General features: G+C 42.4%; 2 protein-coding genes and 1 long non-coding RNA gene across 3 annotated transcripts in view; 1 reads left to right on the forward strand and 2 right to left on the reverse strand.

The window, feature by feature from the left end:
• Positions 1-831: 831 nt before the first annotated feature.
• Positions 832-3,176, reverse strand: hcrt (hypocretin (orexin) neuropeptide precursor). Its single transcript, XM_066641662.1, has 2 exons — positions 3,010-3,176; positions 832-1,257 (listed from the first exon to the last, which is right to left on the reverse strand). The coding sequence occupies exons 1-2, from the start codon at positions 3,061-3,063 to the stop codon at positions 832-834; spliced, it is 480 nt and encodes a 159-aa protein (XP_066497759.1). The 5' UTR covers positions 3,064-3,176.
• A 2,411-nt stretch (positions 3,177-5,587) lies between these two features.
• Positions 5,588-27,514, reverse strand: part of plcl5 (phospholipase C like 5) — a 214,647-nt gene continuing 192,720 nt past the window's right edge. Inside the window, exons 25-27 of the mRNA XM_066641663.1 lie at positions 20,233-20,308; positions 15,227-15,336; positions 5,588-8,233 (exon numbers count right to left, since the gene is read on the reverse strand). Of these exons, the coding sequence (XP_066497760.1) occupies positions 8,021-8,233; positions 15,227-15,336; positions 20,233-20,308 (399 nt within the window). The 3' untranslated portion in view covers positions 5,588-8,020. The remainder of the gene's footprint in view (positions 8,234-15,226; positions 15,337-20,232; positions 20,309-27,514) is intronic.
• Positions 23,969-25,097, forward strand: LOC136664381 (uncharacterized). Its single transcript, XR_010795132.1, has 3 exons — positions 23,969-24,187; positions 24,478-24,617; positions 24,886-25,097. It is a non-coding gene; the product is annotated as an uncharacterized lncRNA (long non-coding RNA).

The following is a 27,514-nucleotide window of genomic DNA, read 5'->3' on the forward strand; positions in this document are numbered from 1 at the left end:
CCACATAGTTCAGGTAGGAGGGTCCCTTATCAAAACTTTGCTCAGGGCCCCAGGAAAGTCTGGACTGGCTCTGTGTGTGTTTGTGAAAGTCAGTAGTGGCAGACAGTTGAGGACAGAGAGTCGGTGACCGTTTATGGGGGTCTCATGTTCGGCTGATTCGGGGCAGTTATTGCTCTGGGGAAGAGGCCATTTCTCAGTCTGGAGGTGCGAGCAAAGATGGATTTGATTCAATTCAGTGGCCAGCGTTGAGCCTGTACTGGACAAAATAAATACACTATTGCCCCCTTGTGGTGAAGAATATTAAACAACACAGTAACGCAATTTACCTATTGTTTTGATAGAGATATTTACACTTAAATTCATTCATTCATTTCAGTAACCGCTTTATCCTCTTCAAGGTTGTGGTCAGTGTTAGGAGTTATTTAAAAAAAAAAAAACAATTCTAAAGTTTAGCCATCTTTCTATTGGTTGGCGCCATTTTTTTCAGTTAGCTACGTCCATTAGATGGGCTTTGGTAAAGTGGGTGGGCACACATTTTCTTTTAGAAATAACAGGGGTGCAGAGGAATTCAATTTATTGATTGGTGGCATAGCCACAGGTCCACCCAGCCCCACCTGTGGCTATGCACCTGGTTGGCTGCTCCTGATTGAACCTTAGGCTGAAACACTCCTCATAAATTTAGTAGCGAATACATGTAAATGTGTATTTTATGAGACAACAAGAGAATTCATAACTGAAAACTGAAATAGTTGAGGTGGTTTTATAGAACTCTTTTAATAACGAACACCTAGTGCACTGTGTGCTCAACCCCTCTGTTTACTGAGAGTATAATCATTGTCTGTAACTGTCCCTGACTGTAGACTGCTGCATCAGATACTCCAGCGGTCTCTCCAGGTCCAGTTTAACGGGTGCGTGGATGTTCCCAGTGCCACTGCTGCGTGAGGGACTGTGAGCCCCACCGTCCTCGTCTCTCCGGCCCATGGTGAGGATGCCTGCGGCCTGGTTGCGTGTGCCCTGCAGCAGGTGCTGTAGCCGGTCTTGGTAACGGCTCTCAGTCGATTTGCGTTTCCCAAGCGTCAGGATCCCAGCCGCGGCGTCGCTGCTCAAGCGTCCTGATTTTGTCTCCGTGACATTGCCAGGTCCCACATGGCACAGCAGCCCATACAGACCACAGGCGCGAGGCCTCCGCCTGCAGCAGCCGGACACCCCCTGGGCCACCTGGCACACATGAGCCAGCAGTGTGAGCAAGAGGAGTGTCTGCATGGGGAAGAGGTCAAAGTAATTATACTACAGTTCAACAGTGACTCTCACACTTTAATCCCTCTCTGTCTTACTGCCCCTCATCCCTCATCCATCATGTACTCATCTCCTACATCGTCTCATCTCTCTCTCCTCCATCCTCCACACTTTTTCTTCTCCTTCATGGTTGGTCTTACTTTGTTTTTCTCTCTAATCCCTCACTCATCTTCCATCACACTCCCTCAGGCTTTTTTCTTCCTGTGATCCCTCTCACCTCTCAAACTCTAATCCTAACTGCCCTCTTATATTCTCTCTCTCTCTCTCTCTCTCTCTCTCTCTCTCTCTCTCTCTCTCTCTCTCTCTCTCTCTCTCTCTCTTTCCTTCATGCACAACTGTGTCATCACTCATTCAGGTTTTCTGATCTGAACCTATGTCCAATGTGCAGTTACGAGCAATGTATTAGTTTATTCTATGTTTGTGTGTTTTTTTGTATGAATTGCACTCAGACATTGACAGAGGAGCCTAAAGCCTCAGGAAAACACTCACTCAAAACCGTGGTCCAAAAGGTCACCCATTGGATTTTATAATAGTATTCATTATTGATTATAAATTAAAAAGTGAGAGCAACAGCACTGCAATGAAAAAAAAAGGAAATTAAATAATTGCAGTGATTTGCACAGGTGAATAGCTAAAATTGCAACTGATTCAAGTCCCCTGAAATTTACCTAACCTTGTATTTAACTGCACAGAAGTGAGTATGTTGTCAGTGTCAAATGCCACATATCTCAAAGAAAACAAAATTCTTAATGAATTCATTCATTCATTATCTGTAAGCGCTTTATCCAGTTCAGGGTCGCGGTGGGTCAGCAGCCTACCTGGAATCATTAGACGCAAGGAGGCAATACACCCTGGAGGGGGCACCAGTCCTTCACGGGGCGAGACACACTCACACACTCACACCTACCGACACTTTTGAGTCGCCAATCCACCTACCAACGTGTGTTTTTGGACTGTGGGAGGAAACCGGAGCACCCGGAGGAAACCCACGCAGGGGTCCAGGCCCCTGGACCACTGTGCTGCTCAAGTTCTTAATTTTCAAATTGAAATTTAAATAAGTTTGAAGGAAAAATCCCCATTCCAGTTAAATGTGGACCATTTCTACTGATTCATTCATATTCAATTTGAAATTTATGAAGTTGTGTAAATATTTAAAAATGTAGAAAACAGGATAAACAATTCCAGAACAGAAATCTTATAAAGCAACATTACGCACCTCTTATCTTTCTTTAACTTCATACAGTAACCACTTCGTGCAAAATTAGTGATGAATAAATGTAGGTGTACAAATATATTTGTTTTTTGTGTAACACAGAATTCAAAATTCAAACATTATCCTGCTGTTTTGACCTCTTTGTAACTATTGTAGTGTTAATAAATAAATAAATATATTTAAAATAATATTTAATAAATATAATTTGAAAAAGGCAAGTGGGAATCATTTACTTGTCACTGCATTCATTAAAAGTTCCATCACGAAGAATGTGCTGCAAAAGTATGTGCATAAATTTGTTGTTATTGAGGATAATATTGTATCCAAAATGTTGTTATTGTTTTTTAAGTTAATGTACAATTGTCATTTTTTATACTACACAACTGCTAGCACGGAATGACAAAAGAGCAGGAGAGTGTTTGAATTACAATTAAATGTTACACAAAAAAATGCTTTTAAATTTACTTGTAAACTTAATCTATAACACTGGCAGATCTTACCTTAGCTGTGGAGATAGCCATGCGTTGGACAGACCCACTCTGCACACTGGTCATCCTTGACTTAGACTCCAAACTCTGTCCACTCTCTCCCTGAGAGACGACGACCCCTTATATACAGCTTCTTTGCTGCAGGCTTCATTGATAAACTGATTCAGAAATAGACAAGTCCTGTTGCCTCTATTCAGCTTCACTCCTTTTGTCTTCACGCTGCTGATTTAAGAGCCACAGCGTGATATTATTTTGAGTTTGCTGGGTTCGTTAACCTTGCGGGTCATTAATGAATTTATGGGCATGGCTGGCTCTGTGCACGTATCCAGGGAAAGTCCAGGAACAACATTGTGTCCACTCAAATTCGGCTTCGTTAGCGCGTGCCTTCAGAATTAGCAAGTAACCGTTGAATGACTTAATTAGCAGCCAGTGTAAACAGAGCCAAGGAAGCGGAATAAAAGGCAAAAAAGGGGGATAGGTGACGCCTTGAAGAAGATAAAGGCTAATGAGGATGCAGGAGATAATGCTTTTGTGTCGAGGAGAAGGTCAGACGGTGTTCAGAGGTAATGACTGAACTACACACTGCTGTCATTAAAAGTACTGACCCAACATTCTAATCAGGCTCTTTCAGAAACTGCTGTAAAGACCAGACAAAAGCAAAACCCAAAAATAATGATTAATTAATATATAATTATATGTAGTATAAAATCCTACCAAAAATACAGGTTTCCTGTCATTTTATTTATTTTGTTTACAAGTCAAAAGACCCTTTTTGCTCATAACAGCTGTGTTTGGACTGTTGTGGGAATGTTCTGGAATGTAACATATAGCGTATGTAAATCAGCTTTCATGTTCATGGTGAGGCTATGGAAGCACATCCCCCTTTTTAGAATGGAGTCTTGAGTTTTTTGGTTGTAAGTTTGGTGTCAACGTCTTGTAGAAACATCCACCATATCTCTCTTCAGTTCTTCTCTCCACTCATGTGTCCAATGTGAACTGTAGTGCCCCAGTGCTGTCTACAAACAAGAGATCTCATACTATGATGCTCCTACCTCCATATTTCACTGCAGTACTGTGGATACGCAGAGCACCTCTGCCTCCAAACATGTAAACTGAATTGTTGTGGCTGAGTTCTGTTATTGTTTCTGAATATCGAACCTCTCCAGATCCAGTATTTTCTGACCTTGGAGAAACGAGGAAACAAGAAAACTCTTCCAGTTCTTTTGGAAGAAATATCCTCATGTCACACATCCACCACCACACTTCACCCTGCATGAACTTGGCCCAGACCTCCCTCTGGGGTTTGTTTTCTTACCTAAACTTCTAGTGTTGTTTATGTCAAGTCTTTTCCACGTCAAAGCCTCATTTATGACTAGAACACAAAGGTCCACAGAAAATAAATGAACAAAATGTGTATCCTTCCTTAAAAAAAAAGGTCTGCTCTTTGACAGAAAAATATCCTAATTTACAATTTAACATTCATTCATTTTTGTAAGCTCTTATCCAGTTCAGGGTCGCCTACTTGGAATCATTAGGCAGGAACATACCCTGGAGGGGGCGCCAGTCCTTCACAGGGCAATACACACACACATTCATTCACACACTCACAGCTACGGACAATTTTGAGTCGTCAATCCACCTACCAACGTGTTTTTGGACTGTGGGAGGAAACCCACGCAGACACAGGGAGAACACACCAACTCCTCACTGACAGTCACTCGGAGCAGGAATCGAACCCCCAACCTCCAGGTCCCTGGAGCTGTGTGACTGTGGAATTTCAATTCAAATGCAACTTTCCAGAAGAAGGAAAAAGTGCTTTTCACTTCCAGGGTTCCTGCCTCACGCCCAGTGTTTTCAGAGCACAGCCATAAACAGAACTGGACTTTTGCTATTGACTCTGGAGGTGGAATGAATCAGATGTTGAGTTTTATGAGAAAGCACTGAAATATGGTAGTTATAGTCTAGTTGCACTGATCATCAAACTCTGACTCAGACTCAGTAACACTTTCCGAATAACATCGTGACCATTAATCCACTCTCACTAGGGCAATGTGTGTTAAATCAGGGGTTTAAAACACCAACAAGTGAATAAATCTTGACTATAGTTAATAAAGTTATGTGAATGAATGTGATTATGTAAATGTGCTTAATAACTGTGTCCTATTCTCTATATAGTGCAGTTTTGGTGTTCCGCCATTTTGTAGTTGTGTCAGAAAACAGTGGAGTATATTTAGTGCACTGAAACAATCCCACAATGCACTGCAAAAAGTAGAATACAACCAGTGTATACTAGTGGATAGCAGATATCCTTAATCCTGCATGAGGTAGTGTCCAAAATCATTCACAATCCTCGTGAGTTCACTTACCTATAATAGTGGCGTGTATAGTGAGTTATATAGAGAACAGTGAAAAGGGAGCCATTTTGAACACAGTGTGAGGGCTGTTGAAATAAAGGACAGGAAACAACAGATTCTAGTGCCATTCCACTTTTATCATATATTATAAGCTTTATAAATGAGGGAACTCAAATGAGGTGTTATTCTGCAGATGTCAACACCTACTCGTCACTCCCAAACCCCCACTCTCCCCACCACCCCCCACCCCAACATAGCACTAATCACTCATCCTCTGACCAGTCCCACAGCAGTGATATCTCAACCAATCAAGCACAGGTATGTCATGTCATCGCTGTGTATGCACAGCTCATGATTATAAAATAACTGCAATATTAATCCATATATCTACCCACAAGAGTAACAGCAGTAATTACAATAGTCACGTCGTTCACAAACAGCGTATTGTTCTCAGATGTGAAGTGTTCTGAGCTAAACTGACAAGTGTCCTTTAATTAGCTCTAAAATTATTGATTTCATTCGTCCATAAATTGCTTTTTTTTCTGATCCTCAGTGCTGTCTGAAAATTGACCCGACAGCAGAGATTTTCCCAGAGTTGAGTCCATCGCATCAGGAGAAATCCAAGTTCCAGTTGAATCGCTATAGTGAGTGCTTTTCTTTTTTCTATATTTTCATATTTATTCAAACTCAAAAGTAAAACAGACATACAACACGCGTACGCTCAACCACACGCACACGCACACACACACACACACACACACACACACACACACACACACACACACACACACACACGTACCCCTGGATAAAAGTTTACAAGGACCAAATAGTAAATGTGAGCTAAAAACAAAAACTATGAAGTTGAACACCTGAAAAAATGTGCAGAGGCCCCAAATAGCATCCGGACCAGCAGGGGGAGCCAAAGGGAGGAAGAAGAAAGAAGTCTTTTGTTCACTGGCATTGATGGCTGTGTGTGTGTGTACATATCTATACATATTTGTATGTATGTGTGTGTGTGTGTGTGTGTGTATTTCTGAGGAGGTACAGCTTAAGGTCTTTATTAAGACCTGTTCTCTCTTTTCTTCCTCATTTTTATTACTTGTCTTGCTCGCTTTATCCATTCTTTCTCTTGAAATATCTGCATTTAACACTGAAAAAGCAGACATTCGTTCTTCACTACAATTCAGAGACATTCCTGGCCTGCACAGCTTTGTTTTGGAGTGATTATCAACGTACTGTTTATGATTTAGTCAGAAACCAGGACACAAACGTTTGTTCCAAGATTTCTGCAGAGGGATCTTTAATGTTGTTAAATGTATTTAAGGCTTGGTGTTAAAGCAGTTTTTTTTTAAAGCAGTTCCTTTTGCAGTCTTGTTGTTATCGTAGTTAAAAGTTCACAAGTTTAGTCCAAATATTTAAAAAAAAATAAAATTCTGAGATTTCTTCCTCACCATTTGCTAGCTCCTCGGTCTGTTTGTGGGCTGGAAAAAGCTGCAGTGTTGGTATAGCCCTGGCTCTGTAAATGGGAAAGAAACTACTGACTCTCTGTGTATCGCTGGCTGAGCCACAGCCGAAAAACAGAATCTGGAGGCAACTGGAATACGGACAGACCTCCGAACAATGACAATTATTAAAAGGGTTGAGGATGTTGGTCTATTCCTGCTCCACAGGTGGGTAATACTGAATTATATTTGCTGTTACAGATGTATCACGTAACTTACGGAAATGACTGCTAACTTTCTGCGGAACTGTGGTAAGTCAAACAGTGAATAAAAACTTCAACCACAAACAAGTTACAGTCGGCTTCTTACTCAAATATACAGTTCCACCTGCTCCTGAATCGTCTGTTTTGCCTTTTATTGGGTGTTGTTTTTAATGAGGATGTATTTACGGCTATTGACAATTACAACTGTAAAAAAGTAGGATTAAAGAGCAGGTTAGGTTCAAGGTTCAGGCGTGTGGGGGAGGTTGGGGTTAAGAAACTCTGGGCATCTCTCAAAGGCAAGAATGTGAAGAATGGATTCCTTGAGAAGAATGTTCTTGAGGAGCTCCCTTGCAAGAACAGACTCACAAGAACCTGAGAACAGAGCTAGAAGTCCAAAGACTAGCTCAGAATATGTCCTCGCTTTTTTTTTCAAAAAAAGGTTTAGGTGTCGTGTTTATATAAAATAAATTAAACGCAGAATAAGTTGCTTCCTATGGCCTCAACGTGTTGCACTTTTAAGTGGACCAGGAAGAATTACACACCATGGGTGAATCAAGAGAATAAGTCATTTTGGAGTTTGGATTGGTGTTTACAGGCGAACCTGTCACAGTAGACTAGAGTGGTCTTTACTGAGGTCTGTGCATCTGCTCAGAGCTGTGCAGGTCAGTAGAGTCCTTTAACCTCAGAAGTCACAGTTATGTCTAGCATTAATGCAAGTAATGTATATGACAGTTTGCTTGTAGTTTAGTACAGTTGAAGCACAACTTACATTTCATCCACATTAGTGTAGTTTATCATTTAAATTTACTGAAAATTAATAGTAATAACTTGGCTTCTGCTTTTTCAGTCTGTTCTCTAGAGGCTCTCAAAACTACTGCCTTGTTTCCAACTTTGTACATCTCTCATGTAACTAAACTAATCTCTCTCTCCCTCCCTCTCCCCCTCTCTCTCTCTCTTTGTGGTGTCAGTGTGGTGTGGTGGGCTCCGTGTCAGAGGGCTCCGTCTCAGGGATGGTGTGCAGGGGGCCGTGGATTCTTGAATGTGGTGGCAGCAGTGGAGAGGCCGGGGAGGTGGATGCTCCGTTTTTAGCTAAGCCACATGAGTGAGCCGCACACTGGATCTGCCTCAGAGTGTCCATTGCCTCACCCTTTGCGTGCTTCAACAAGTCTGCCTGGCCCTAAGAGATACAGAGAGAGAGAGAGAGAGAGAGATGGGTTTAGTTACATGGTTATTACAAGATTTTGCTCTTGAACACACCTTTCGTCAGCTGACATATCGAGGTGCGTAGCAACACACACAACAGGCCCGCCTCCATCCATCCCCAAAATCCTACTCCAGCCCAGTGCTGGGGGGCTTTGTACCCCTCTAGCCCATGCTAGGCATTGGGCATGGTGACTTGATGGAGATACTACTCCTGTGTGTCCACAACAGGATGTGTGTCCAAAACGAATGTGCTTTTTGTCATTTTATGATAAGAGTTGCATAGTATTAAAAATGACAAATGTCATTTTATTACAAATAAAAAATAAATTGTGAAAAATGTTTAATTGTGGACGGCACGGTAGTGTCACAGTCACGCAGCTCCAGGGACCTGGAGTTTGTGGGTTCGATTCCCGCTCCAGGTCTCTGTCTGTGAGGAGTTGTGTGTTCTCCCTGTGTCTGTGTGGGTTTCCTCCGGGTGACTGTCTGTGAGGAGTGTGGTGTGTTCTCCCTGTGTCTGCGTGAGTTTTCTCCGGGTGACTGTCCCTGAGGAGTGTGGTGTGTTTTCCCTGTGTCTGCGTGGGTTTCCTCCGGGTGACTGTCTGTGAGGAGTGTGGTGTGTTCTCCCTGTGTCTGCGTGGGTTTCCTCCGGGTGACTGTCTGTGAGGAGTGTGGTGTGTTCTCCCTGTGTCTGCGTGGGTTTCCTCCGGGTGCTCCGGTTTCCTTCCACAGTCCAAAAACACACGTTGGTAGGTGGATTGACGACTCAAAAGTGTACGTAGGTGTGAGTGAATGTGTGAGTGTGTGTTGCCCTGTGAAGGACTGGCGCCCCCTCCAGGGTGTGTTCCCGCCTTGTACCCAGTGATTCTGGCTAGGCTCTGGACCCACCACGACCCTGAACTGGATAAGCGCTTACAGACAACGAATGAACAAATAAAAAAAAGCAGCTCAGAAAACAGTGCTGCAAAAGCAGGTGCATGGATTGGTTCTGTTCTTTGGGATAATTTTGTATCTAAAGGTATGGGTGAGTTCTGGTTTAGACGATTTAAAAATGGCGGTTTTGATTTTAACAAACGTGTATTAATTCTTTGTTTTTCAGTTAATGCTTTTTTATTTTTTATTTTATGTTGACACTATGTTGATACTATGCAACGTTTACCACTAAATGACCAAAGGGCAGCAGAATGTTTGAATTTTGAATTACAGTTATACGTTACACACAAAAAACTATAAAACGTATTTGTAAATTTAATACATTCCGCCACCTCACCATTAAATAAATAAAGAAATAAATAATTAAATAAATAAAGAAATATCTCACTCTCACAGGGCTTTAGTCTGAAATGATGCCTGAGTTGCAGTGTGCGCCTGTTTCCTGCAGAGGTCATTGTGATACAGAGCAACACTAAGGGTTCAGACTGCATCGCTGCGGACAGTGGCGCAGCTCAAGTGCAGCAGCAATGACTGTGAATCTCCTACATGTCCTTCATACATCCTCCTCTCATCCTCCACTCTCTCCGGCAACACACTCCAGAGATGGAAGGATGCCACTAGGCAGCAGAGGAAGGAAGCAGCATGTGTGGCTGGGGGTGGGTGCCAGAAATAGGAGCCGTCAGTGGGTTTCTGAGCATATATGTCACTTATTAAGTGACTGTGTGTGTGTGTGTGTGTGTGTGTGTGTGTTGTCAGTAAATCATTGTGTCCTTGAGTGTGGCATTCAGGCTGCAACTAATTAATGTAGGTGCCTTAAATCCTGTCCCAGCCCCCACCACAAACACACACACACACACACACACACACACACACACACACACACACACACACACAGACAGTGCATAGACTTATACACTCCTTCAGCTCTCAGCAAGGACATCAGCTCTCTACCTAAAAAGTGGGCCTGGGACATGAATAACTTCAGTACAATGGCTGTAGATGTCAATGCAGCTGGTACAAAGTGTGGGCGGGAAATCCATAGGGGCTTCATCGTCCTAGTCCAGGCCTAGTCCTGTGGTCTGTCCTGACCTTGTAGGTTCCAGTTGTAGCCCTAATGTGTGGGCTCTAAAAATCCATAGGGAGATAACGAATACTAGGCTTGTATCCAATAAAAAACCTTATAAATCTACCCTCACTGTCTTAGCAACACCCCACTCAGTTACTCCCAGTCACTCAAGACCAGTGTGTGGTGTTTGGCTCATAAAAGAAACAAGAGTAAATGTACCTTTAAATGGTACAGCAGCGGTTATAAAGTCAGGGTTTGTTCCTTAAAAGTCCATTACATTCACTTTGACACAATATTTGAAGCTTTCTGTATAAAACTGTGCAAAATAGAAATCCAAGAGGTACCACTTTAGAATAAGACTACACTTATAAAGGTCTATAATTAGGTTGTAAACATGTTAAAAGTCATTAATAATCATTTATAACACAGATATAAAGGGTCTGTTGTTTGCCAAATAGTGAACCCATATCCATTTACACTTTTAAACCTAAGATCTTACTGAATAGTCATCTTACTTTGTCTCCTCCATCAGTCGACATTAACCCTGTTAGCTTCAGCACATATTTATCTATTAGTTTAACCATTTAACCACTGATAGAATGTCCTTTTAAAATATGACCTGACCACATTCTTTACCTCGACATTTTCAGTAAGGCATCTGACACTTTCACTATTAGACAAAAAAGACGTCACTGTTGCCCTATGTGTTATAAATGATTAATAATGACGATTGATGATTAATAAGCATGTAATAAACAGACCTTTATAAATCTAGATTTATTTTAAAGTGGTATCATACAATATATATGTCCTGGTGATGAAAATAAGCACTTCAAAATCTACTATTAATGCAGAATACCACTCTCCAAAGAAAAACATATCAACGTTTTCATCAAAATTTTAGGAGAACTGCATAATTTGAACACAGCAGCTGTCCTCCACATTGCGTGAAAACCTCATGATGAATGGACCAATAGAAATGCTCTGAAACGATTTGGAATACATTCATTTAGCACTGATTCCATTGAAAGATAAGAAGGTTTTTTCTCCTCCTGTAAAGTTACTATGTTGGAGACACATGATTTTCTTTGGAAAGCGACATTATGGTACAGTTATCTTCCCTAACTAAAAGTACTGAATATGTACACTTGAGGGTACCACCACAGCGACAGGAGACGGTACCACCACAGTGACATGTACCATCATAAAATATTATGCACAATAAATGTAATTTCAAAATGAAATCCAAGTTAACTTCAAGTTAAAAAAGAACACACTTCTCGACAACTAAAACAGTTTTTAGTACCTAAAAAGTGGGCCTGGGACATGAATAACTTCAGTACAATGGCTGTAGATGTCAATGCAGCTGGTACAAAGTGTGGGCGGGAAATCCATAGGGGCTTCACTGTCCTAGTCCTGTTGTCTGTCCTGACCTTGTAGGTTCCAGTTGTAGCCCTAACGTGTGGGCTCTGAAAATCCATAGGGAGATAAGGAATACTAGGCTTGTATCCAATAAAAAACCTTATAAATCTACCCACACTGTCTTAGCAACACCCCGCTCAGTTACTCCCAGTCACTCAAGACCAGTGTGTGGTGTTTGGCTCATAAAAGAATCGTACAGACGGTACCACAGTGACATGTACCATCATAAAATATTATGCACAATAAATGTAATTTCAAAATGAATTCCAAGTAAACTTCAAGTTTAAAAAGAACTCACTTCTCAACAACTAAACATAACACGAGCGACCTGCAACACTGCAGGCACTATCTGTAGAAGCACCAAGAATCCAGGCTTAGAGTCCCTCCGCTTTCCACTGAACAAGAACACAGCCTGCACTGAGTCTTATTCATTCTTTATTACACGCAGCTGTGAAAGACACAAGGAATGAATAGAAAAGCCAAGAGACGAGAACAAACAACCAGAAACAAAAACAGAAGAGAAAAGAGATGGGGAAAAACAGCAGAGCAGAGCAAGCAGAAGGGAAAAGACTAGAGAAGAACAGAGGATAGGCAACAAGAGACAAGAAGTGAGGCGGAAGACAGGAGAAGTGAAGAAGGATGAAGTGATGGGAGGAGAGAGGGGCTTATAGTCCAGCGTTTACGGCCGAGAGCAGCGGCTCCTTGACCTAAATCCACATCTTCTGATATAAATAAATGATATATTTTAAAACTTGAATTATGCATGTGGGCGTGACTCACACAGCCGTTCAGACCGAGGGGAGGGGCTTACAGAAAAACACAGAGATCAAGGGATTCCGTCACAGGGAGAGGCATAACACCATTCCGTCTCCTCAGGCCCTGGACGGTGCCCAGTCACGCCATAGCCACTCCTACACAGCCCAGCGCTGGAGGGCGTTATACCCCACTGTCTGACACTTGGCATTGGATTCAGTGGCCTTAGGCTCATTATAGAGGAGGTGTGCTTAACCCGCAGAGACGTTTCAAGCTCCAGTGCAGAGCTCCTCTCTTTATTATGTTGATTTTGTTTTGGTTTTAAACATCAAATGTATTCGGTGTGAAGTGCTGGGGCACGCTGTGATTCATACCGCTAAACAGATGAAAAAAAAAACCCAATCCCTACTTTCTCCCTCTGTCTGGGACCCAGTCCAGGAACGCCACGGCTCAGTGTGAAGCCAGCAGAGCTGCCACGTAAATAGGTTTGCTATTAGATACGCTGCAAAGTGCGGGGGATAGGTGAAAGTAGAACATATAGATTCTTCCTCTGTGTGTGTGTGTGTGTGTGTGTGTGTAAGTGTGAGACAAAGACAGAGCCAACAACACACACACAGAAAAAGCGAGAGGAATGCAGAGTTAAGAGTGGGAGTAAAAGTGAGAGATAAGGTCTGTAGCCTCTTACTTCTCCGTGGAGCTTTAGTCTCAATGCCTCTGATTAAATTACAGCTTCATTAAGATATCAATCTTCCTCTCCCATACACCACATCACTGCACAGCTTCTCCAGCCTGAATCCCCACAACCCTTACGCTCTTTTCTTCTCTGGTTGGTGGGTGTGCATACCCACTTTTTTCATAGTAATAAAACAATCAGCACATACAACTGCAGATGTTCTAACTTTATTGATGGGTGCATTATGAGGTTAGACAGAGAGAAATGATGCACCACGTACTGATATTTGATACTGGATCGGCTCAGATTCTTTTCTCTTTTTGGGTCAGATTGGTACGCCCTTAAACCAAATGCACATACAATTATAGGTATGTAATAACCATCCCAATACAACTGAACACACACTGCAGGACACCAAAAAGCCAATCAGTAGAATCATAAATTGCTGCTCTAAGGCACATTACATTACAGACCGGTTCAGAAACATACAGCTCTATTAAAACACTCATAAAACAATTAGGAATGTCCAGCGTACAGTTCATTCCTGGATCATATGATATCTATATACATAGAAAACTCTACATGCATGTGTGTGTGTGTGTAGACCAAGGTCTTTGATCTGCCGTTTCTTCACTTCCTCACTGAATGTGGAGGCTGCTGTAATCCTGTGCCTTTAATCACCGATAACTGCCGTGTCTTTACTCCCTCGCTGACTGACTTTGCATGGGCGAAAGACGAAGCTCCCTGAGGTGTCAGATTCAAGGATGCTGATTGGCTGAATTTATGTTACTATGTGCATATTTTCTCTCAGCAACAGTTTTTGATTGGCTGTGTTCTGCATTCACCGGGGCCAGAGCGGGCGCCTGAAAACTCGTCATCTGCAGCAGTTAATTTTATAAAGTCGCACACAGGAGGGTGTGATGCCTTTGTGGGGTGTGGGGGGCGTTGTGGTTTTGGATTGTGGATAAGACAAGACAGTAAGCTTAATAGTTTGCAAAATGGTTTCCTTTTAGATACGCAGACCTCCGCAAAACTGAGTCAATATTAAATAAATAATCCTCTTTTTCAGAGAATGAAAACTTGCACAGCAGGCAGAATTAGTAGAGGGTTTAAAAACTGAGAAGAAGTCCCAGTGGCATTCACATTTTTAATTGCAGTGCTGTAATTAAAAAATAAATAAAAACTTCCAGCTTTGGGAGGCTCCTGGGAGACAGCGACACGGCGGACGTTGGTGCGACTAATTATTTAGCAAAAAATATATATATAAATATATAAATAAACATAAAATACAGTGTCTAGCGAAGGCAGATGTAGCTTGTAGATGGAGGTAAGAGAGAGAGGAGTGAAGAGGAAAAAGGGAAATGTTGCTGTGACCACAAATAAAGACGTGTAATGGTGTAGTTAGCGATCTGCAGTGATTAATTAGTGTGGTTTTAGCAGTGAGAAAGAGGCAGGCCACAGTGCCCTGGGGCATCAGCCATGATTAATTCCCGTTCTTGTGATGTGTTTGGGTGTGTGTCGTTTGTGTGCGTCTTGTGTTCCGTGAATGCTGGGAATCTGCCAAAGACATGGTGAAGCTGAGGCTAAACGGTGGCATGGAAATACAGTTAATGCATCAGGAGGTAGACACTAATGAACTGTTAATATGCCATGCATGCTCACAAACTGCTCAGTGTGTGCTTCAGGGCAGCTTTATATTCATCTAGTGCTTCTGGATAGACCACACACACACACACACACACATATTCTGCATGTGGTATTTCTTTCTTTGTGTGGTACTGACTTGGTGTCTCTATCAGCAGTGGACAGTAGAATGGAGCAACACCACCCTGTGTCAGTTAATCCTGTCATTGTTCTCTGTTGTCTTGTGGTGTTGCTATGCTTTTCTGACCAGCACATGTGCTTCTATCTGAGAGGTTTCCTTCCAGAACTTGCCTTGACTTCCACGGTTCCTTAACTTCCTTAACTTCCATTTCCTAATCATGGAAACTGCAGATGAGAATCTATTAAATATAGGAAGTGGGCTGGAAAAACGTGTGAAATTTGAAACTTGAGCAGAGCTGACACACACACACACACATACACACACACACACACACAGTTGAGGTGGATCACACACTCACTTTGAGGACTGTGATATTCCAGGCGTAACTCTCCAGGGCTTTCTGCAGCTTGCGACCCTTCAGCCCCTCTTTAGCTCCGATACGGTGCAGGTCCTCGTGGAAATCTAACCCTGCAGAAACATCATCAGCATCGTTTAACTTCATAATCACCGTACCTTTATATATACACAACATATTTCTACATAAACACATAACATTACTCTCAATTACTGTGTATGACTTGGTTTAATTGGGCAGAAATGTGAGAAAACAAGTGGAAGTCGTTTAAATTGAAGAGCTACTGGCTGCTGCATAGTCCACACCACACCTGTCCCTGTGTGAGGATGCAAAAAGTGTGTGTGTGTCCTTCATTCATGTTCTGTAACCACTTTATCCCGTTCAGGGTCATGGTGGTGGATCCGGAGCCTACACAGATTTATTGGGTGCAAGGCTCTGGACAGAGCACCAGTCCATCACAGGGCATCGCACGCACCCATTCGCATGAATATTCATTCATTCATTCATTATCTGTAAGCGCTTATCCAGTTCAGGGTCACGGTGGGTCCAGAGCCTACCAGGAATCATTGGGCGCAAGGCGGGAATACACCCTGGAGGGGGCGCCAGTCTTTCACAGGGCAACACAGACACACACACATTCACTCACACACTCACACATACGGACACTTTTGAGTCGCCAATCCACCTATCAACGTGTGTTTTTGGACTGTGGGAGGAAACCGGAGCACCTGGAGGAAACCCACGCGTACACAGGGAGAACACACCAACTCCTCACAGACAGTCACCCGGAGCGGGAATCGAACCCACAACTTCCAGGTCCCTGGAGCTGTGTGACTGCGACACTACCTGCTGCACCACCGTGCCGCCCCCACATGAATATTCTGAATAGCCAATCCACCTGCATATAGTAGTAATATGCGCTGTGTATCACACGGTATGTGTGTATGTGAGCGCTGTAATGAAAGAAGCCTGAGTGTGTGAACGGTGAGAGGGACTGAGAGGTGAAGTGAATGAGTGCAGAAGCTTGGACACTGTTCACGACAGAAAGAGCAACTGCTCAAGTCTTCCTGGGACTAGGAACTGCCTTCCAGTTTCTGGAATTCTCTCACACATCCAGGGAGCTGCCAGAGACAGTGGACAAAATAATCAGTGGAAACCACAGATTCATTCAGGCCTGTGTTGTTAAAAGGACGGAGAGCTCCCTAATGGCTTCCAGAGTGAAATCTGGTTCTGCTTTGCTGTGGATGGTCCTCCCCCCTCACTGTTGTATAAAGCTAGTGTGCAGGAAAACAAAGCAAATTGTATGCTTTTCCCTTTCAGCTCAGCATTAAACCGGCATTAAAGAGGCTTCCTCAGACACAGGACTTTTATTCTGGAAAAAAAAAAACAAACATTAAATGCTTTATTAAGTGGCCTGCTGTTTGTTTTAGATACGCTGCTTTAGTCTGTACCAGACACATAGGAAACTATGCCTTCTGTTAATCACATTATCACCCAGAGAGTGAGAGAGGGGGAGAGAGACAGAGAGCGAGAGAGAGTGAAAGAAGTGGAGTGAGGTGCCAGAACTCTTCTCTTGTCTCAGCAGCTGAGACCTTCTCCCACACAACAACCTCCAGTCTCTCAGCCTCGACTCATTCAGAACACAGCGCTGTCACTGAACACACACGTTACTGCTTTCACTTTGATTCATGCAGCCATTTTCACACACACACCTACTTCCAACACCACACACACACACACACACATCTGCTTCCTCTGAGCCCAGGCCCTCAGGAAGTGCTCTTTAATCCCAGATCAGACAGAACTCAACAGAAAAGTTGTCTCTTTATTATAGAGACAAGTCTTTGTGGTGTGTAAACATTTTGTCACAACAAAGTTAAACCGTCCCTATTCTGCGTGCAGAAATGAAAAACATCCTGTTAGCGTTCTTTATGTTTGTGATGTCACAAAAGCAAACACCACCAATGCCTCCACACACTGAAATTTTGGGTTTTGAATGAGGCTGTCACAGGACAGCCAATCAGAACAGAGGACATTCTTGAAGGTGATGGCTAATTGGTGCATACACACACACACACACACACACACTTGAAAATCTATGACATCTTATAAACTAAAGCAACCCTGGAGAGAGCAGGAGAGAGAAATAACACGGAAAGACAGAAATAATATACTGAAAGGAGAGAGAGAGAGAGAGAGAGAGACCAAAGAACAAAGAAAAGTGGGAGAGGAACATAAAGAGAAGAGTGAGACAGGGGCAAGAAAATGACAGGTAAAACAGAGAAAGAGGAAGAGAGCGAAAGATGAATACCTATGCAGTCTGACAAGTTTGCTCTTTATAGCTGACATGCCAGGTGAAGCTGTAATTTGTATCTAATCAGCCGTTCACAATGTGTGTGTGTGTGTCTGTGTGTGTGTGTGTGTGTGTTTGTGTGTGTGTGTGCACGCTCACATCTGCATTTATGTTTGTGAGGGTATTAAATGACAGATAATGTCACTGAGTGACAGGTTACATAGTCTCCATGGAAACGGCCATGTGTGAAATCTATTCAAAATAGCTGACTCCTGATTGGCTGGGTGGATGCAACATGGTCGATTATGGACATCTGAGGAGCCGGGATAAAGAGAAGAGAAGAGGGATTGATGGAGGAGAGGAGTAAAGATGGATGGAGGGACAGAGGGAGGCTGAAGTGTTTACTGAGAGAGGTCATCCACACCATCATCATCAACACCGAACTCTTACACAGTCATTAATACACACACTGACGGACAAGTCCAGATACGCAGAGACAGAGAGGGAGAGGGGTGAAATGAGAAAGAGAACATAAGAGAGAGAGAGAGAGAGAGAGGGGGGGGGGGTGTGGAGAGAGCAGGAGAAGAGCACGAGAGAGAAACCAATGCAGAGGAACAAAAGAAAGAGGAAGGAGAGAAAGTGAAGGAGAGACTGAATGAAAGAGAGAGAGAGAGAGAGATAAACAATTAGACACATTTAAACAAATGTATTCCAGTATCCACTTCAGCCTTTCAACCTTTTTACACATCTCTTCCTGCTTTCCATCTTCTACTCTTCTTTCTATCTTCCTGTTCTTTTCCTGTTCCATCCTGGCACTCCCCTTCCTCCCCTTGCTATTCAGCCATAACATTAAAGCCACCTCTTGGTTTCTACACTCTCTGTCAGCCCCCTTTCACTCCGATCTTCAAAAGGCTAGGACGCCCACAGACCGGGTATGATTTATGTGGCGCATTACTCTCAGGGCTGCAGTGAGACTGATGTGGGGGGTGGTGTGTTGGTGTGTGTTGCGCTGGTACGAGTGTATCAGACACAGCAGTGCTGTTGGAGTTTTTAAACACTGTCAACATGTAAACACACGCGCACACACACATGTACAAAGCTGGGTAGAGAGAAAGAGTGGGGGAGATACAAAATAATATGAAAATGAACATTTACAAAACATTCGGAGGCACATCGCTGCTGCAGAACATGAGTGTGCTCCTGCATTTCTCTATTTTTGTGTGGAACGGAGGAGAGAGCCATTAGAGTAGAGATGATTCAACGTCAGAAACAGAGAGAGAGAGAAAGGGAGAAAGAAACAGAGAGAGAGAGAGGTCCAGAAAAAGAAGAAAGAGTGGGCGAGAACCTGGTGGAGGAGTGAGATGAACTTGTTTACTTATTGATATTCTTCTGTCACTTTGTCTGTCTCTCTCTCTCTCTCCTGCCCCCTCTCTCTCTCTCTCTCTCTCTGATGGTAGCATTGCCATGGCAATACCGGCCCTAACAGAGCACCTGTTCAGCAGCAAAGAGCTTTAAAAACAGACACACACTAAACTTTAATAACCGCATACTTCTTTTTATTCTGTTTATCTTTTGCTTTGCTGCTTTGATATGTGTGAGGGTAATGTGGTATATTTTGCAACACACAAACACACACACACACACACACACACACATACACATACACACACACACACACACACACAGAGAATCTGAAATGATTTACTAATTCACTACAGCTGCAGCTAATGATAAAAACTGTGCCTGAGACCACCTACTAACCACGGGAACAACACACAGTAGAACATCATCTGTACTTCAGGCCTTGACTTTCATTCCTACACAGAAAGGGGTTGCTCAGATGAAGCAGAATGTCTAATATCACTACTCTGTCTACTTCCTGTGTGATGTGCACCACAGGCCTGAAGATCAACGTTTCACTGCAGTGTACACGAAGTTTATAACGAGGAATGACAAAAAACACCTAAATGTCCACTACCTGCACCCACTCCCAGAACAACCCTCAGCACAATCCTCTCTAAATAACGTGGAAGAAGAAGAGAAACAAAACACACAGTACATTTTACAACGCTTTTTTACATAACCTTTAGACACAAAGAGGTGACAGAGAGAAATAAAGAGAGGGAGAGAATATGATTGGAATAAAGGCGATAAGAGCAAGTGAAATAAACAGAGGGAGTGAGAGAGTGGAAGAATGGGTTAATGATGTCTGACAGCTCAGAGGGTTTGATGTAGAGGTGTTGGGAGAGTTCAGGCAGCAGGTGGAGAGAAGGGAAGGCACTGTGAGGTGAAAGAGAGAGAGAGAGAGAGTCAGTAAGAGACAGAATGAACTCTGAGAAAGCGTTAGGGGGCCAAACCCCCTGTGATGCCTTGGAATGATGGATAGCACTGTGTGTGTGTGTGTGTGTGTGTGTGGTTGTGATATGGTTTCCTCAGTGTGTGTGTGTGTGCAAATAAAAGCATTCTGGTCACCAAATGCTGTCCACAGGAGTCTGAATACTTTCATGGCCTTCCTTTTCAAACACGTACACATGTATATGACCATGTGTGCACTCCCACACACACACACACACACACACACAAAGGAACATTTCATTGATAATGTACTGCCACCTGAGCAAATCAATGATTACTCATTCTGGCTTTGTTAAAAGCTGTTTCTATTTGTGTGTGTGTGTGTGTGTGTGTGTGTGTGTATACAGGTGTATGTACTTACCTGCTCGTTGTGCTTGTGTGAGTTTACCGTACACACTGTCTGCAGATTCGATCAAAGTGCGACTTGTCTGGATCATCTACAGGAAACCAGCAAAAGGGAAACAGGATGTCAAGACTATGTAGGAAGTGGGACACACACACAAACACACACACATACAAATAGAAGCTTTGACGAAAAGATTCAGTGTCTTTCCTCAGGCCAGAATAAACTATAAAAGGGCTTCCTGCTGAAGAGAAGGCAAATAACTGCCATCTCATTGTTTCTATTACTGCACAATGACTTCATTCAATCAGCAATTTAGAGAAACACACACACGCACACACACACGCGCGCACACACACCCACACACACACACACACACACACTCGCACAAGTGTAGAAACGCACTATAAAATGAGGCTATCCATTGGTTGCAGGGTACTGCACTATGTAGAGTACCTGTGATACTTAAATTGTTTTATAGTTTCTGTCAACACTTTTAGAATTAAATTAAAAAATATATAAGTATGGATCCCGGACCCATTTATTTTACCAGAGCTCTGTTCATCTGTGAAGCAACAAACTCCCTACTTAGTGCACATCACAGATAACCAAACTAACAATGCTGCACACTCAGAGTAATTAGACAGTATTAGTAAAATGAAGCTAATAGCAGAATAGAAATAGTTTTCGACATACAGCGCACTACTTGAGTGCAGAAAGCATTATTTTATGACAGACACTGTGCACTACAGAGGGTGTAGAGAGCTGGAAAACTACTTCATTCAACTTTAAGCCAAACCAGGGAAAGAATTTAGGAAGACAGAGATGGTGCGGAGTGTAGTGACACACTCTCCAGGGCAGGGAGCGGAGCGGTGTATGAAATAAATGTATCCCTCTCTGAAATCTGACTATAGGTCACTAATATGGCAGTCAACCCCCCAAAAATAATGTGACTGTAACCCAACAAGCAAAACATCAATAGTAGACATAGACATAGGGTCCATAGTCTGAGGATAGTCTTAGTTAAGATAAAATGACTAGATTCAAGATGGTTTCACTCACTAAGGTAAGGCCACAGAAACACAGTCATACTGCCTTTTTAGGTGCTCCTTATTACACACTAACAAGGACGTAGGGAACAAGAACAAGACACTGTTGAATCAGTATTTGGGTCAGGTGTATGATGGGACTGGCAGAGCCCTTATACACCGTCACATACCTCTCCCTGATGGTGAACACTGCTCTGTCCTCATCAATCGCTATACACCAAGCTGAACACACACAACAACAACCCATAAGCCCCTAAAACAAAGCCTAATAATAAACGTTTTCACCTTAACTTTGAATGATTAGGCTAAAAGTGACCACAATGTGAATGTTTAATAAAGGTTTTATGCCCCCTCCCCACTATGTATTACACAGAAGTAGCTCCACTATGTATTACATACACACACCTACAGTGGCCGAAGCCTCCTCAGGCTTTTTTATATAAACAGAGCCTTGGCCACAAACCATTAATATACACTGTAACAAATGATATTGTGGCAGTGGGTGAAGAGTGGGAGGAGCTTATACTCACAGGGGAGCTCCCAGCAGGCACCACAGCTCCCTCTGTTTTTGTCTAAGGACTGTTCTTATGTTATTATTTAAGGTTATGGTAAGAGTAGGGTTGGAGTTAAGCTTGTAGTTCTTATACGTAAAGGTGAGGGTAAGTTGCCTCAGCATCCCAGAGTGAATGAAAACAATGTGTGTGTGTGTGTTTGAAGGTGAGAAAATGTCTGTCAAAATACTGCAGAGACTCAGTATGAAAACAGGACATTGATGTCACATGTTTTGACCACTTCTGCTCTCCAGGCTCTTTCTGACTGGAGCAGAATGTTCCAGGAGAACGGTTCTCAGTTTTTCAGCCTCACAGATGCGTGTTTACCACATGAAAACATAAAGCCCCACCGTCCAGTCAAAGATTTTTTGCTTAATGTTTTAATGATTATTTTTTGGGGTTGGGTGGGTGTAGACTAAGCTTTAATGAGCTTGTTGTTCACCTAAATTCAGGCAGAAATGGCATCATGTCTCTGACACCAGTCGCTCGCAAGTGGAACACTAACATCAGTTGGAGTGCATTTTTTTTCCCTAGAGACAAGATTTAATATTAATATTGCTATTTGTTAAAACGGTATATTTCATTCTCACAATTAAGCCCATTATTTATCAGATTTCACTTGCCCAGTGTTTAAAACGCTATTCTACAAAAGTCTCTGGTTTTTCTAGAAGGTTCCAAAAACCATTCTTTAAAATCAGTGGAAAGCAGCATGTGATGCAAATAAATTCTACAAAAATGCACCCTATTCCGATAATGCTTTGTAATAAAAATATTTAATTTGACTTCTTCCAAACATGGTGCAGAGCCCAGGAGAGCATATGTGACCTGGTCTGAGAGAGCAAGGTCAATTAAACTCTTCTGGACTCCTGACACGTCTCCTCACTCCAATTTACAGCACTGCTAGCCAGTGGACTTTGTTAGCTGACAGAACAGAACTGGGAAGCTATTGTCCTTTTCCACTGCTTGGGATCGGCTCGACTCACTGCTACAGGTTTTAGCTGATCCACTAAAACTGAAGGATTCCATAAACTTGAATTTTGGTTAAATTATCACTTTAATAAGAACAAGAACACTGTATTAAGAGTGGAAAGACCCCACTACTACAACGCAGGAGGACAAGAGCAGTGCGGTTCTGTGGCAGCTATTTCAGTGGAGCTTTATACAAACACACACTCATACACACAAATTATACATGGGCCTGTCTGCTCAGATCAGTATAGAACATTAACTACACAGCATGGTGTAACTGTGGCTTTTTTCTGTGTGTGTGTGTGTGTGGGTGTGTGTGTGTGTGAGAGAGAGACTTAGTGTTTGCAGAGTGTGACACATTGTGCCGTGTCTGTGATACGTGAAGTAACTAACTGTGTACGGTGTCACATCATGTAAGAGAGGCATGTGTGACAAGCTGGCAGTGTGTAGAGTGCCCTGTGTGTGTGTGTGTGTGTGTGTGTAATGCGCCATCTTCTTATGGGAATTTACCTATCCACAGCCAAGCTCTGCTCACAAGTGTTGAGACACGCTGCTTTTTGCTTTAGCTGCATGAACAATTCTGACGAGCATTTATTTCTATGTTAATGATCACAGTGTTAATTCTGATACCTTTCTGAATAACTAACTCAGATATTATATCATAACCAAAGTGCATTAACAATAGCATTGTGGACAATATGTGTCCATTTCAATAACCTAGGGCTGGTTTTAAAGATTGGGATTAGGCCTAGACCTGAGCTACATTTCTCTTTCAGGGGTGAAAAGTAAAGAACAAGACTTAATTACTGCCTGAGAAACTGACCCATGATCTGGCAGCACAGCAACTTCATCTGAATAAATCAGGCTTTTGAGTTAATTCAACCGAGGGCTGGGCGATATGGCCAAATTACATATATATATACAGGGGTTGGACAATGAAAGTGAAACACCTGGTTTTAGACCACAATAATATATTAGTATGGTGTAGGGCCTCCTTTTGTGGCCAATACAGCATCAATTCATTGTGGGAATGACATACAAGTCCTGCACAGTGGTAAGAGGGATTTTAAGCCATTCTTCTTGCAGGATAGTGGCCAGGTCACTACGTGATGGTGGTGGAGGGAAACGTTTCCTGACTCGCTCCTCCAAAACACCCCAAAGTGGCTCAATAATACTTATCCTCCTCATTCCAAACGTCCAGTATGCTGGACATTTTTTTTCTGGCTTTTTTAACTCGACAGCAAGTTTTTCAACGTCCCACCCACTTTTACGGGTTTCTGCCCAACTACGGCTTTCTATTGGTTGGTCAAGTACGTTTAGGTTTTTTTGATTGGTTGTCGAAAATAGTCCTGGAAATGGCAGCACCTAAGAAAGACGCACCCCGCCTTCGTGATCGAACAAAACGTAAGTTTTTCTTCATTATTCCATATTGTTAACTGAAAAGTCTTTGTACATATGTTATTTTAGACGTATACTGATACGAAAAATAATTATACCAACAATGGAAAGTTATTTTCACAGTCCCAAATTTCGAGCGAACACATTTGTGTCCAGCTATATGGACATTTGGAATTAGTCTATGGAATGTTGCTGACTTTAACATTCTATGTATCGCGAGTACGTGCATCTAATGATCGATATTACATTATTGTTCATAGATTTCCTGGTACGCTTATCTTCTCATGTCTGTTTAGGCCTAACAGTAGAAGATGTTCTTCAGTTACTAGATGATAGTGACTGCAGTGTTGAGAGTAGTGAGGATGAATATACACAGGACAGGGAAAGTGATAGGGACTCCAGTGATTCTGAGGACATGCCAGATGAAAAGGAAGAGGTAACTTAAATCAAACTTAGCTTAATGTTAAAATAAAAGGCATTGTAATTTTAAATATTGTTCAATTTTGTTAATTGTAAGTATATTATGTAGTAGGGGGTATCAGCTCCAGATTACCAAGCCTGGTCTAAAATACATTTTAATGGACATTTTTATTTAACCTAAGACTGCACTTAAAGCATGAGAAACAAATGGGTATGTACACTGTATATTTGTAATTGTAAATATTGTTTTTAAATTAAGGTGGTCCTTATGAAATATTTTACAGGAAGCTGAACAGTCTGGACAATCACGGCTCTTATTCAAGCATGCAGCATTCAAACCTTTTGATGTTCCAGCATATGTGGATCCACAGTACACACCTGATGCAGACAGAGAACACTGGACACTTTAGAACTACTTTCAACAGTACTTTGATGATGAATTTTGGGGTCTAGTTAGTGACCAACATACAAGCTTTGCAAAATGGTACACGGCTCAAAACATTCATTCATTCATTCATTATCTGTAATCGCTTATCCAATTCAGGGTTGCAGTGGGTCCAGAGCCTACCTGGAATCATTGGGCGCAAGGCGGAGGGGGCGCCAGTCCTTCACAGGGCAACACAGACACACACATTTACTCAAACCTACGGACACGTTTGAGTCGCTAATCCACCTACCAACATGTGTTTTTGGACTGTGGGAGGAAACCGGAGCACCCGGGGGAAACCCACGCAGACAAGGGGAGAACACACCAACTCCTCACAGACAGTCACCCGGAGGAAACCCACGCAGACACAGGGAGAACACACCACACTCCTCACAGACAGTCACCTGGAGGAAACCCACGCAGACACAGGGAGAACACACCACACTCCTCACAGACAGTCACCCGGAGGAAACCCACGCAGACACAGGGAGAACACACCACACTCCTCACAGACAGTCACCCGGAGGAAACCCACGCAGACACAGGGAGAACACACCACACTCCTCACAGACAGTCACCCGGAGCTGTGTGACTGCGACACTACCTGCTGCACCACCGTGCCGCCTGGGCTCAAAACATCACAGTCTGAAATCACACATTGTGATGGGATGCTTGCGTTTACCACGCATTAGATTGTGTTACAAACCAGTAAATCCAACAAATCCAGCCATTACTCAGATCCCAAGGGACAGGTTCTACAAATTGAGAAACAATTTGCATTTTGTCAACAATTTGGATGTAGCAAAACTGACATGCTGAATATTTTGACCGGAGGTTTTAGTAATTCTATTTTTATTAACAAATTTTTATGAAATACATTTAGTGCATACTACATGGATTATATGAAAATAAATCTAAGAGAAATTAAAGAAAAAAATAGAAGCAAGATGCTTAATGTGTTGACTTGAATAGTGATAAATGAGGAACATGAATAAGATAATTCAGTTGTTTTAAACTAATGGAAATCTACTGCAAAATGTTTATATGTACTTCCATATTAGTATGTAATTTTTACTGTAAAAATGTATTACATGATTCCCCTAACACTTAACATAGAAAATACACTTGCTTTGGATACTGTGTGCGGCACGGTGGCGCAGCAGGTAGTGTTGCAGTCACACAGCTCCAGGAACCTGGAGGTTGTGGGTTCGATTCCCGCTCCGGGTGACTGTCTGTGAGGAGTTGGTGTGTTGTCCGCGTGGGTTTCCTCCGGGTGCTCCGGTTTCCTCCCACAGTCCAAAAACACACGTTGCAGGTGGATTGGCGACTCGAAAGTGTCCGTAGGTGTGAGTGTGTGTGTGTCTGTGTTGCCCTGTGAAGGACTGGCGTCCCCTCCAGGATGTATTCCTGCCTTGCGCCCGATGATTCCAGGTAGGCTCTGGACCCCCCGCGACCCTAAATTGGATAAGCGGTTACAGATAATGGATGGATGGATGGATACTGTGTTAGTCGTAATAAATATTTGAAATTTTCAAACTCATGCGGAGTCTATGCCCTTAATTCCAAATGTCCAGTATACTGGACACTGAATATCTTAAAGTCTCCATGCAATTTTAAAAAAAAAATTGTACTGTGACTTTTAAATGGCTGTAGTAAACATATTTCTTAGCAAAACATCATTTGTTTTTGATGTGTCCTCTCTCGGGACTGAGGAGGTTATATCTGGTGACTGTGCAGGCCATGGGAGATGTTCAACTTCACTTTCATGTTCATCAAACCAATCTTTCTCCAGTCTTGCTGTGTGTTTTGGTGCATTGTCGTCCTGATACACGGCACCGCCTTCAGGATACAATGTTTGAACCATTGGATGCACATGGTCTTACTGGTGCAATGTGCAATTAATGAAGTTTGGCCACCAGGCTGCTCCAATTTAGCCATGAAACTTCCCACACTAAAATAACAGGTGTTTCAGTTTCATTGTCTAACCGCTGTATATATATGCCACAGTATATTTCTTAATTTCAGTCGATACAATATAACTCTGATATAAACGCCAAAGAATAACTGCCAGGAACAAACTAGAAACATGACATCACCATGAAATATAATCCTGTTGACTTTGTCAATATTCATTTTAATCTAACTACTGAAATATTGAAAATATGTTTTAAAATCATATCATTGTTATTGAAACATTTTATATTGTGATATATATTGATATTAATTACTGTCCAGTCGTAATTGAACCAAAAGTTTGTTCATCGCAACAGCTGTAAAGAATAACACAATGTCACATGCCACACAAGGTTCAGTGCCCAGCTCCGTCAGGAACACCACTAAATTCAATATCTGAAATACAATGTTGCAAGTCACTCTCTATAAGAGCATCTATATAATCTGAAACATTGCCTGACTGAGGGAGGTGACCCCTAGGCTCATAAACACCAGCAGTTTTAACCCTGGTGTTACCCACCAGGTTATACCAA

This window comes from Hoplias malabaricus, chromosome 13 (assembly GCF_029633855.1).
Source record: "Hoplias malabaricus isolate fHopMal1 chromosome 13, fHopMal1.hap1, whole genome shotgun sequence".
Taxonomy (NCBI): domain Eukaryota; kingdom Metazoa; phylum Chordata; class Actinopteri; order Characiformes; family Erythrinidae; genus Hoplias; species Hoplias malabaricus.

Bases quoted from the DNA above. Each gene is read 5' to 3' on its own strand.
- hcrt (XM_066641662.1), bottom strand. From the start codon at position 3,063: ATGACCAGTGTGCAGAGTGGGTCTGTCCAACGCATGGCTATCTCCACA. The intron at 1,258-3,009 runs GTAAGATCTGCC...TTCCCCATGCAG, and splicing joins TGGCTATCTCCACAGCTAAG to ACACTCCTCTTGCTCACACT.